Consider the following 12,874-nt stretch of genomic DNA (forward strand, 5'->3'; position numbering starts at 1 on the left):
GCCAGGGGATATTCTAAAGGTGGGAAATCTGCTGTTAGAGTATCCACTAGTAAAACCATTACTCATGGTAACTAAGTCATTAGGAAGAGTGGAGGGTGAGTTAAGGTGTGTGTACATTTAAAATTCCTGCACCAAGTAATGATAAAATGTCCAAATGTATAAATTAAATAATTCATCAGCTCAAAGCAAGTTCATATGAAGAAAATGGATATACAGGACTCAAAACAGAACCATACATCAAGGTCACACCCTTAAAAAATCCTTTTCTTCAAAATTCTCGTATGAAGAGAAAAGTAGTCCATTTTCTCAGTCCTGAGATACCATAAGTCTCAAGGAGGAATTTCCTGACCGAAGTCTTCGTCAGTGTTTGCTGGCTTTAACATTCCAAAAGCCTGCAGTATATTACTCCACTGTAGGCTCAGCTTTTATGTGAGACATTGGGATGCCCAAACCCATTGTATACCCAGAGCATGGAAGTGTGTGAGAAGTTGGCCTGATAGGTGATGTTTCCAATTCTGGAACCACCGGTTATCAGACCAAACAATCCCTTATGGTGTCTGGTTGTAAGTCAACCTTATTAGACAAGCTATCCTAGGGGTAGCATGGACTAAGCAGCCTAAAGGCTTAACTTAAGAGGTCGTGTTAAGCGAGCTGTTTTACCACATACAATCCTGTAATATCAAATGAAAGGACACCACACAAGTATATATTATAAAAATATATGTATTTATTACTAAAAACAATCCCCAGTATTCTTTATGAATAAAGGGGCACAAGCGTTAAATCAAAAGGGCTGCAGGCGGGGTGAAAGAGAAGTGTCCGGTGGAGTCCAAGGGTGGACTCAAGTCGAAAAGTACCTGAAAGCAGAGGGGACAGAGTCTGGGTCACTCAGCAGTGACCAGGGTGGAACCAGGACGGAACCAGGCAATGTCGGGCGCAATCAGGTGGTCGTCGAGGAGCTTCTCTCCGCTGTCACGTGGGCTCTGGGGCATCTACGACGTCCAGGAGCAGGTCACGATCTGTCCCACGCAGGCTCTCGCCGTCGGCGCTGTCGGCTTCAAGATTGGAGCAAACAACACTTGGCAAACAACACTTGGCAAAAGCAATCTACGCGGAACCGGGAGATTGCTTCTCACTCGAACCAGGAGGGTCAGAGTGGGGGCTCCTTTTCAGGGGAGCTGGTGCAAATCTGGAGCAACCAGAATCGCAGGTCGAATTTCAAGTTTCGTCGGCACAGGGGCCACAAGCCGGCTGGCAAGTGACCGGGCCAACGCGTTGAGCCAAAAGAAGCAGAAGGGCCCCACGCAGCACTCGTCGAGTGTGGAGGGCTGAACTTCGGTGCAAGTGTGGCTCAGGGTTGGGGCTTCTCAAACCCCGGTGTACAGCTTCGAGGGTCACTCGTGGGCTGCACGGTCAGCGTCTCGTGGTCTTTCCAAGATGGCGTGCCCCACGCTTCCGGTCGCCTCCACGGGTCTCAGCTCTGCAGGGACTGTGGATCGGGCTGTTAGAAGGCAGGCAAGCTTGATCTCGTCGATCTCTGTCGCTCGAGTTCCGGCGGGAACTGCGGCAAAGCAGACGTCGATGGCTGGATGGTGCCTGTTTGCACAGGGTGATCACTCCTTGACCACAAGGGAGATTCTTCGGGCTTCTACGTCGAGTAGGATGGCGAAGGGTCCAGAGTTTTGTTTCTTATGTTTCATCAGGATAATCTGAAGTGCATTGGCACTGCTCCCACTCTTATTCGAATCTGGGGGGCTGGATTACCTGCTAGGTCCCCTCCTATGGGTGGGACCCAGGAAGGGGGTGGATACACCCCTTTCCTTTGATCCAGGCCGCCCTGGCACGAGGGCTGGAGTGCCCCAGAACCGGTTTGGCCGGATTATGCAAGGGGCAGCCTTGTGCTCCCCATGCAGTGTCTGGTTTCTTTCAAACCTCCCTGCTACAATCCACTATCTCCTGTCTGGGGGGGTGTAACACCTCCCTGCGACAGGAAACCCTTTGTCCAGGCCCCATTTGGCTGAGTTTCGGTCAGCTTCAGGGGGTCAGACTCGTGTCTGTGGCAGAGGCATCCATTTTGTGGATCCAAGGTCCTTTTAGAAATTAACCGCATTTAAGTAAAGTAACATGTCTTACCCCTCTAGAGGGGTGGAATGCTATCCCCGTCGCCAGAACTGGCGAGGGGATAGTATTCCAAATCGTATGACACCTTACACGACAAGTTTTGATAAAGCCAAACCAAAGTTGCTATATAACCGCGAGGATTATAAGGCACTTAAGAGTATATGGTATGGCATTATCCTGAAACGGCTTAGGGAGTTGTTCCCGACAGCTGCAGACAGGCTCAGCTCATGCTAGAGCTCCATCTCACATTAAACCACGCACTCTGCCTCCAGGATTGATGAGGCCTTCCATAGGAGTGGCTCACAGGTTAATATGTGTCCAGATATAGGTTTAGATATAGGTATACTATATCTAAGTAAGGGGTGATTACACCACCTTACCCCAGCTGAGTGATCAGCCAGTTGTGTCAATTTAAGAACCAGCCAGGGGTGGCAAAAGATATGCTGCAGCCCCTGGTAGGCCTTGGTGGCCCCTATGCCCTGGGCACCTATAGTGCATTATACAGGGGCTGACAAGGAGTCCATTTCCAATTGTGGTATGTGCCTATAGCACATGTATCATTAATTTAGTGAGAGAACAGCAGGCTGGGGGTCTGATCAGCAGGCCCACAGCCTCAGTAGTCGAAAACCAGTGAAGCAAAAAGCAAAAATTTGGGGTGACCATAGGATAGCAGACCCTACTCTCCTACACAACCCCCCCCCCCCCCAAACGCAGGGACATTAAACTAACCTTGACCAGATAAGTCTTCATGTTCTAAGTGGAAGTACCTGGAGAGACCATCTGCATTACCATGGTCAGTCCCTGGGCGGTGCTCCACTGTAAAGTCCATCCCCTGTAGGGAAATGGACCACCTGAGCAGTTTGGGATTTTCACCCTTCATCTGATTGAGCCATAAGAGGGGCTTATGGTCTGTCTGAACTAGGAAGTGAGTTCCAAACAAGTAGGACCTCAACTTCTTCAGGGCCCAAACCACAGCAAAGGACTCCCTCTCAATGGCTGACCAACGTTTCTCTCTGGGGGTCAGCCTTCTGCTAATAAAAGCAATGGCCTGGTCTTGACCATCTTGATTAAGTTGTGAAAGCACAGCTCCCACCCCCAACTCAGAAGCATCTGTCTGTACAATGAACTGTTTGGAGTAGTCAGGACTCTTCAGGATAGGTGCAGAGCACATGGCCTTCTTCAGGTCATTTTGACAGCTAACTGTCCACTGAACCTTTTTTGGCATCTTCTTGGATGTCAAGTCATTTAATGGTGTCACAATGGACCCATAGTTTTTCACAAACTTTCTGTAATACCCAGTCAGGCCCAAGAAGGCCCTGACTTGTGTCTGGGTAACTGGGGGAGCCCAGTCCTGTATGGTCTGGATTTTGCTCTCCAGTGGTTGAACCTGACCCCCACCTACTAGGTGGCCCAGGTACACAACCTTACTCTGCCCTATCTGGCACTTAGTAGCCTTGATAGTTAGGCCTGCCTTTTGCAGAGCCTCCAAAACCTTCTTCAGGTGGATCAGGTGATCCTCCCAGGTGGAGCTAAAGACAGCAATATCGTCTAGATATGCTGCACAAAAGTCATCCAACCCAGCAAGGACTTGATTCACCAACCTTTGGAAGGTGGCAGGGGCATTCTTCAAACCAAAGGGCATCACCACAAACTGATAATGCCCACTGGGGGTAGAGAATGCTGTCTTGGCTTTTGACTCCTCAGCTAGTCTGATTTGCCAGTAGCCAGCTGTCAAATCAAATGTGCTCAGAAACTTGGCAGAAGCCAATCTGTCAATGAGTTCATCTGCTCTTGGAATGGGATGTGCATCTGTCCTAGTGACAGCATTGAGACCTCTGTAGTCCACACAAAACCTCATTTCTCTCTTTCCATCTTGGGTATGAGGTTTTGGCACAAGGACTACTGGGCTGGCCCATGGGCTCTCTGATGGCTCAATCACTCCAAGCTCCAACATCTTTTGCACCTCAGCCTTGATGCAATCCCTGACATGATCAGGTTGCCTGTAGATCTTATTCTTGACAGGCAGACTGTCACCAGTGTCCACCTCATGGGTGCACCAGTTAGTCTGGCTGGGTGTGAGTGAAAACAAATGCCTGTGGGCCTGCAAAACTTGTCTGCAGTCCATCTGTTGCTGGTCAGTGAGGCTGCCTGCCAAGGCTACTCCATCAACTGAACCATCATCCGGGTTCTGAGAAAGCAGGTCTGGGAGAGGGTCACTCTCTTCCTCCTGTTCCCCATCTGTGGCCATGAGCAAGCTCATGTCCTCCCTGTCTACAAATGCTTTCAAACGATTCACATGGATCACCCTGTGAGGGCTCCTAGGGGTTCCCAAGTCAACTAGATAGGTGACTTCTCCCTTTTTCTCAATGATAGGATAGGGTCCACTCCACTTGTCCTAGAGTGCTGCCGGGGCCACTGGCTCCAACACCCACACCTTCTGTCCTGGCTGGAACTCTACCAGAACAGCCTTTTGGTCATGCCAAGCTTTTTGTAATTCTTGGCTGGCCTCCAGGTTTTTGGATGCTCTCTCCATGTATTCAGCCATCCTGGAGCGGAGACCAAGTACATAGTCCACAATGTCTAGTTTGGGCTTTTTGAGAGGTAACTCCCATCCTTCCTTCACCAAACACAACGGACCCCTCACAGGGTGGCCAAACAAAAGTTCAAAAGGGCTGTAGCCAACCCCCTTCTGTGGGACCTCTCTGTAAGCAAAGAGCAAGCAGGGTAAAAGAATGTCCCATTTCCGCCTAAGCTTCTCTGGTAATCCTTTTATCATTCCCTTGAGGGTCTTGTTGAATCTCTCCACAAGCCCATTGCACTGTGGGTGATAGGGTGTGGTAAACTTGTAGTTCACTCCACACTCCTTCCACATTGCTTTTAAATAGCTAGACATGAAGTTAGTACCTCTGTCTGACAAAACCTCCTTTGGAAAGCCCACTCTTGAGAAAACTGCAATGAGGGCTTTTGCCACCACAGGTGCTGTGGTGGTCCTCAGGGGAATAGCTTCTGGATACCTGGTGGCATGATCCACTACCACCAGTATAAATCTGTTCCCAGATGCTGTTTGAGGATCCATGGGACCCACAATATCTATTCCAACTCTTTCAAAGGGTACCCCCACCACAGGTAGTGGTATGAGGGGGGCCTTTGTTGTGCCACCTGACTTACCACTGGCTTGGCAAGTGACACAGGAGCGACAAAACTCCTTGACATTTTCTGACATATGAGGCCAGTGAAAGTGTGAAACAAGCCTGTCCCACGTCTTGTTCTGGCCTAAGTGTCCTGCAAGGGGAATATCATGGGCCAAGGTAAGAAGGAAACCCCTAAACTTCAAAGGTATGACCAACCTCCTGGTTGTACCAGGCTTGGGGTCTCTAGCCTCTGAATAAAGGAGTCCATCATCCCAATACACAGTATGGGTACCTGGGGCATCCCGAGCAGCCTCAGCAGCAGCCTGCTGTCTGAGGGGTTCAAGGGAAGGGCAATCTAATTGAGCCTGCCTCAGGTCTGCCCTTGAGGGTCCCCCTGTCCCCAGAAACTCAACCTGGTCAGGTTCAAGCTCCTCAGAGATAGTCTCCTCTTGGACTGCAGAATCAGTTTCCTGGGAACCCTGATCCTGAACCTGGGGCAAGGTGGAAGGCTCAGCCTTTCCTCTCTTGCTCCTCCTCTTGGGTTGTGGTTGGTCTATTGTTCCAAGATCCACCACTGGTTCAGGAAGGCACTTCTTAGCCTGAGTCCTTGTTACTGCAAGGACATGTGCTGAAATCCCTAGCATTTCTGCATGAGTCCTGTACTCCACTTCTGACCAAACTGAGCTTTCAAGATCATTGCCTAACAGACAGTCTACTGGGAGGTCTGCACTCACAACAACTTTCTTTAGGCCATCTACCCCTCCCCAGGAGAAGTTCACAACTGCCACACTATGGGAAGTAGTGGAGTTGATTGCATTGGTCACTAGGTAACTTTCACCTAGTACAATCATTCCAGGGTCCACAAAGTCAGGTGTCACCATTGTGACACTGGCACATGTGTCCCTGTAGGCCTGAGCCAGTTTCTCATTGATTAAAGGCGTCTGCCTATATTTGCCCAGGTTACTGGGACTCACTGTAGTGGACAAAGCTATGTCCACATCATATAGGAGAACTGCCTGAGTAGGGATTCTGACTAGGCCAGATCCTACTTCAGTACCCAGGGTTAACCCTACTACACCCTTTGGCTGTGTTCCACCACTGTTAACTGTACTAGGGGGTGCAGGTGCTTTAGGAGCTGCAGTGGTGGGGACTGGATTTGTCTTGGTGCATTCACTGCCCCAGTGTGAAACTGATTTGCAGGTATTACACCAAGGCTTCTTTGGGCCATTATTCTTCTTTTTCTTGTTTCCATTTTGGGAACCACCCTCCTTATTATTAGTTTGGGGGCCTGAAGACTTCTGGTCCTTTTCTTTATCTTTCTGGTTTCCACCCTTCTGGTCTGTTTTCTTCTGGTCACCACCTTAGTTCTGGGGTTTCTGCTTAATCCTTGTTCTGACCCATTTGTCCGCCTTCTTTCCCAATTCTTGGGGAGAGGTCAGATCAGAGTCAATAAGGTATTGATGCAACAGCTGGTTTGTACAGTTATTAAGGATCTGTTCTCTCATGATAAGATTGTACAATCCTGTATAGTCTGAAACTTTACTTCCCTGCAACCAACCCTCCAGAGCCTTAGTGGCACAATCTACGAAATCAGTCCAGTCTTGAGTCTGTGCTTTTTGGGTGTCTCTGAACAACCTGTATTGCTCAGTGGTTAGGCCAAACCCTTCAATAAGAGCACTCTTCAAGACAGAGTAGTTTTTGGCATCCTCAGGTCTAACTGTGAGGAGCCTGTCCCTCCCTTTCTCTGAAAAGGAGTGCCATAAAATTGCAGCCCACTGATCCTGAGGAACCTGCTTACCATGCAGGCTCTCTCAAGAGCAGTCATCCATTTGTGGATGTCATCCCCTTCCTTGTAGGGGGCCACAATTTTTGTCAGGTTTCTATTATCATAGCTCCTGTCTTTTTCTCTAGGAATATTGCTGCCACCAGTGGCATCTAAGCCACACAATTTCTGCTCTCTTGCCAAGGCAAGTCTAGCTTGAGCCAAGGCTACCTCCTCCCTCTCTATTTGGAGTTTGACAGCCCTCATTCTGGCCCTATGCTCTATCTTCTGAGAGGCAGTCATACCTCTCTGAGATTCTCTTGAGGCACTAGAAACATGAGAGTCCCCTGAGGGAGATCTCACTCTTCTGTTGCCTGGGAGAATGACATGGTGGGATCTGGGGAGGTGCTGGCCCTCTCCATTTCCCAGTAGGTCTAAGTTGGCCTGGTTAAGCCTGGCAACTAGGACCTGGCTACCCCTCTGATCCTGTTTTTCTGGGTCCTCTACATCTGAGTCCTCCTCCTCCTCCTCTTCCTCCTCTTCTTCTTCCTCTGGAGGGGTATCAGTTACAGGGGGGTTCACTCCATCTCCTGACTCTAAGGGAACTGCATTCGCCTTTTCTAAGTCATCCTGTTCTAGAATGGCTATCAGGGAAGGACTGGTGGGACTTCTGCCCCTTTTTAACCCTCTTGAGATGCACAAGGCAACCAAGTCTTTGTGGGTTAGTTTGTCATAGCTGGAAGTTGCCTGGGTAAGGTCAACTGTCACAGGAGCAGACCCTGAGGCTTTTCCTGTGTCAGACATGACTCTAGTGTGGTGTAAGTGATGCACCTACCTACACTAAGTGTTTCCCTACTGTACCTTGCTAGTGAGTTGTAGTCAGGGTGTGCTAATCCCTCTTTTCTACAACTACTAAGTTCAGTAGAACTTAAATATGCTAAGCTTTTGATTTATATGTACCTAGAGGTACTTGATGTGATCTTTCAATTTGATAAAAGATTGCAATGGTAAAACAACAGCAAGCTCAAATCCGCACCGCTGCTCACCAATGTGAGAAGTTGGCCTGATAGGTGATGTTTCCAATTCTGGAACCACCGGTTATCAGACCAAACAATCCCTTATGGTGTCTGGTTGTAAGTCAACCTTATTAGACAAGCTATCCTAGGGGTAGCATGGACTAAGCAGCCTAAAGGCTTAACTTAAGAGGTCTTGTTAAGCGAGCTGTTTTACCACATACAATCCTGTAATATCAAATGAAAGGACACCACACAAGTATATATTATAAAAATATATGTATTTATTACTAAAAACAATCCCCAGTATTCTTTATGAATAAAGGGGCACAAGCGTTAAATCAAAAGCACAGTTTAAACATATAAAGTTGCACAAATATGGATGAGGGCGGGGGGCCACTCAAACCATATACTAAACAAGTGGTATAAGAGATACCAATCGAACAGTGGTTAGGCCTAGGGCCTAGGGAATCGCTGGGAGCAGTCGGGACAAGCAATGCTGAAGTCGGGAAAAGCCCGCGGGATTTGGGTGCAGTGCAGAAAGCGCACGCATGCACCAATGTTAACCAATGGTGCGTAAAAGTTGTAAAGTTAAAGTTTAAGGACACTTCCGCTGAACCTAGAGGAACAAAACTTAAGACACAGTCCCTAGAGATGTGTACCAGTGTGGGAACACCGGCGGAGCAAAGTTACCTCACCCACAGGACGCGGGTGCACAGGGTCGAAGTTGAGTCGGGTTTTGTCACGCAGGCTCTTGGTGCTTGAAGCTGAAAGGGCTGCAGGCGGGGTGAAAGAGAAGTGTCCGGTGGAGTCCAAGGGTGGACTCAAGTCGAAAAGTACCTGAAAGCAGAGGGGACAGAGTCTGGGTCACTCAGCAGTGACCAGGGTGGAACCAGGACGGAACCAGGCAATGTCGGGCGCAATCAGGTGGTCGTCGAGGAGCTTCTCTCCGCTGTCACGTGGGCTCTGGGGCATCTATGACGTCCAGGAGCAGGTCACGATCTGTCCCACGCAGGCTCTCGCCGTCGGCGCTGTCGGCTTCAAGATTGGAGCAAACAACACTTGGCAAAAGCAATCCACGCGGAACCGGGAGATTGCTTCTCACTCGAACCAGGAGGGTCAGAGTGGGGGCTCCTTTTCAGGGGAGCTGGTGCAAATCTGGAGCAACCTGAATTGCAGGTCGAATTTCAAGTTTCGTCGGCACAGGGGCCACAAGCCGGCTGGGGGCCAATGCGTTGAGCCAAAAGAAGCAGAAGGGCCCCACGCAGCACTCGTCGAGTGTGGAGGGCTGAACTTCGGTGCAAGTGTGGCTCAGGGTTGGGGCTTCTCAAACCCCGGTGTACAGCTTCGAGGGTCACTCGTGGGCTGCACGGTCAGCGTCTCGTGGTCTTTCCAAGATGGCGTGCCCCACGCTTCCGGTCGCCTCCACGGGTCTCAGCTCTGCAGGGACTGTGGATCGGGCTGTTAGAAGGCAGGCAAGCTTGATCTCGTCGATCTCTGTCGCTCGAGTTCCGGCGGGAACTGCGACAAAGCAGACGTCGATGGCTGGATGGTGCCTGTTTGCACAGGGTGGTCACTCCTTGACCACAAGGGAGATTCTTCGGGCTTCTACGTCGAGTAGGATGGCGAAGGGTCCAGAGTTTCGTTTCTTATGTTTCATCAGGATAATCTGAAGTGCATTGGCACTGCTCCCACTCTTATTCGAATCTGGGGGCTGGATTACGTGCTAGGTCCCCTCCTATGGGTGGGACCCAGGAAGGGGGTGGATACACCCCTTTCCTTTGATCCAGGCCGCCCTGGCACGAGGGCTGGAGTGCCCCAGAACCGGTTTGTCCGGATTATGCACGGGGCAGCCTTGTGCTCCCCATGCAGTGTCTGGTTTCTTTCAAACCTCCCTGCTACAATCCACTATCTCCTGTCTGGGGGGGTGTAACACCTCCCTGCGACAGGAAACCCTTTGTCCAGGCCCCATTTGGCTGAGTTTCGGTCAGCTTCAGGGGGTCAGACTCGTGTCTGTGGCAGAGGCATCCATTTTGTGGATCCAAGGTCCTTTTAGAAATTAACCGCATTTAAGTAAAGTAACATGTCTTACCCCTCTAGAGGGGTGGAATGCTATCCCCGTCGCCAGAACTGGCGAGGGGATAGTATTCCAAATCGTATGACACCTTACACGACAAGTTTTGATAAAGCCAAACCAAAGTTGCTATATAACCGCAAGGATTATAAGGCACTTAAGAGTATATGGTATGGCAGTATCCTGAAACGGCTTAGGGAGTTGTTCCCGACAGCTGCAGACAGGCTCAGCTCATGCTAGAGCTCCATCTCACATTAAACCACGCACTCTGCCTCCAGGATTGATGAGGCCTTCCATAGGAGTGGCTCACAGGTTAATATGTGTCCAGATATAGGTTTAGATATAGGTATACTATATCTAAGTAAGGGGTGATTACACCACCTTACCCCAGCTGAGTGATCAGCCAGTTGTGTCAATTTAAGAACCAGCCAGGGGTGGCAAAAGATATGCTGCAGCCCCTGGTAGGCCTTGGTGGCCCCTATGCCCTGGGCACCTATAGTGCATTATACAGGGGCTGACAAGGAGTCCATTTCCAATTGTGGTATGTGCCTATAGCACATGTATCATTAATTTAGTGAGAGAACAGCAGGCTGGGGGTCTAATCAGCAGGCCCACAGCCTCAGTAGTCGCAAACCAGTGAAGCAAAAAGCAAAAATTTGGGGTGACCATAGGATAGCAGACCCTACTCTCCTACAAAGTGGATGTTAAACAGGAATTAAGACCCTGGAATCATGTAACCATATCTGCAGAGAGACCATATGGTCATCTCTGAGACATGCATTGAGAATCGGAAAAATGCAAAGGAAATGGAAGTGCATTGGAGAGTGACCACAAAGGTGACATTAAGTAGCCCCAAACCATCTGCTGTTCACACCTCTGCTGTATTTTCTGTCACTGACTGTGCTTTTCAGTTGTATTACCAATCGGCGTTTCTCACACAGACGATGAAGTGCTGAACTAGCTCATCTAGACCCGAATAGATGCAATAACTGTGCCACTAGAGGAACATGGAATGATGATCCTGGCTTCATAAAACCATCTAATATATGCTGTCACCACCTGATTACCCGGTGTCACAGCTGAACTTATGCCACACATCTTAAACCAATCCCAAGCAGGAGAGTAGTTTGCATATTACCGACAAAACCGCTGTCAACAATGTCAAGGAAGACTAAGTTTTACTCTGTTCCCCTCTTTTCCTCATTATTCATAAATACAGTGGGTGCTAATTTCAAGAACTAATTAAAAAATCTGTCCAGAAATCCTGCATGAATAACCGTGTGCCTGATTAGATATTGGATTGTTTGCTTTGATTCGTAAAGTCCTAGGAGGAATTTCTGACAATCTACAAAACTCCTACATTTCCTGGATTCTGTCTCCTAATTTAATGTAAAAGATGCAATTCTGTCAAAGGATGGGAAAGGTGTGATAATGCAAACTCCCTCTATTTGGGGCTCCTCGCTTATCTGCTGACAAGATTGAAGTTATCCAGAACACAGATGTACATTTATTCTCGGGCTCCTAGATTCACCTGCATTAGCCCCTTACCATTTCACCTCCACTTTAAGGCTCTTTGTGTTGTGTATGCAACTGTATTTTATAAGGTACCTTTTTGGTAGTAGTCAATTTAAAAGGTATGTTCCTATTAGCAGTCAACTTTCCGCTTCGACTAATCTTCTTGTTGTTCCCAGGTTTAATATGGGTGGCTGTAAATTTACCAATTATTCAGACAAGTTCTGGAATTTTCGACCTGACCCAATTCACCATGAAAAATATCTCTTTGCATTTAGATGTTCTCTTAAGAGTTGGCTTTTCTGACAGCCAATACCAACTGTATAAGCTGTCTAACTAGGCATTTTCAAGGCTCTGCTTTTGGCTTTTTTGTTTTTCTGGCTCATATTGACCAAACGCCAGGAGACCTATGGTGTTCGTACGCTTTAGAACTAAGTTTAGCATAACCTAGCAAGACCTATATTCTCAACATTGTTTTCTAAGATAATTCGCAGAACAGAGGATTTTCCTCCCTTAGTAAAAACACCCTCTTTTATTCCTCCTCACTTCCTCCAGCTGTTTCTCCTAAATTGTTTTGCAGAAAACTAAAATATTCATATGTATATTGCAAAGGAAAACTTTGATTATCTTGAGTTGCATTCCCAATTTAATTTTCAATAAAGTACGAATCATTTTTGTATCTTGATTGCAAACTAATTTTGTGCTTATTGGTTTATTTGGGTAGGTGTTGTGAACAGATGTGTGTACAGTACATCAAAGGCTGCTGTGATTGGACTCACAAAATCAGTGGCAGCTGATTTTATTGATAGAGGCATCCGGTGCAACTGCGTATGCCCAGGTGCGTAAGTAGTCTCTGGAAAATTCTTCTAAATAAGTTATTTACATGTTGTAGATGTGTGTGTGAGACTGAAGATACTCAATTTTCTTGGATCTACCACTCTTTTGTAATGCAGCATTTTGAGCACAGCATTAGTTAATTTAACTGAGATTGAATGTAAAATAACAGCTGCTGAATCAGATATAACAGCCATGGCACAATTTTAGGATCTGATCCACAAACTTTTACGCACACCTACGCTATATCAGCTACCTGATTTAGCATTCCGATTCTGATACACTACAGAACCCACCACGAAGCAAGAAAGGAACTGCTTTAAAGACCACAGAGTAAGCACCTACAGGCCACCTGCAACCATCAAAAATGTGCCTATACAAAGATAAATCCTTTATATACAGGACCTACTTTTGTGCAAGTCTAGAT

At 47.9% G+C, this 12,874-nt stretch overlaps 1 protein-coding gene across 1 annotated transcript in view; it reads left to right on the forward strand.

Annotated features, from left to right (window-relative positions):
• Positions 1–12,874, forward strand: part of BDH2 (3-hydroxybutyrate dehydrogenase 2) — a 155,468-nt gene that overhangs the window by 103,383 nt on the left and 39,211 nt on the right. Inside the window, exon 7 of the mRNA XM_078676723.1 lies at positions 12,338–12,451. Coding sequence (XP_078532849.1) covers positions 12,338–12,451 — 114 coding nt within the window. The remainder of the gene's footprint in view (positions 1–12,337; positions 12,452–12,874) is intronic.

This window comes from Lissotriton helveticus, chromosome 2_1 (assembly GCF_964261635.1).
Source record: "Lissotriton helveticus chromosome 2_1, aLisHel1.1, whole genome shotgun sequence".
NCBI classification, from domain to species: Eukaryota; Metazoa; Chordata; class Amphibia; order Caudata; family Salamandridae; genus Lissotriton; species Lissotriton helveticus.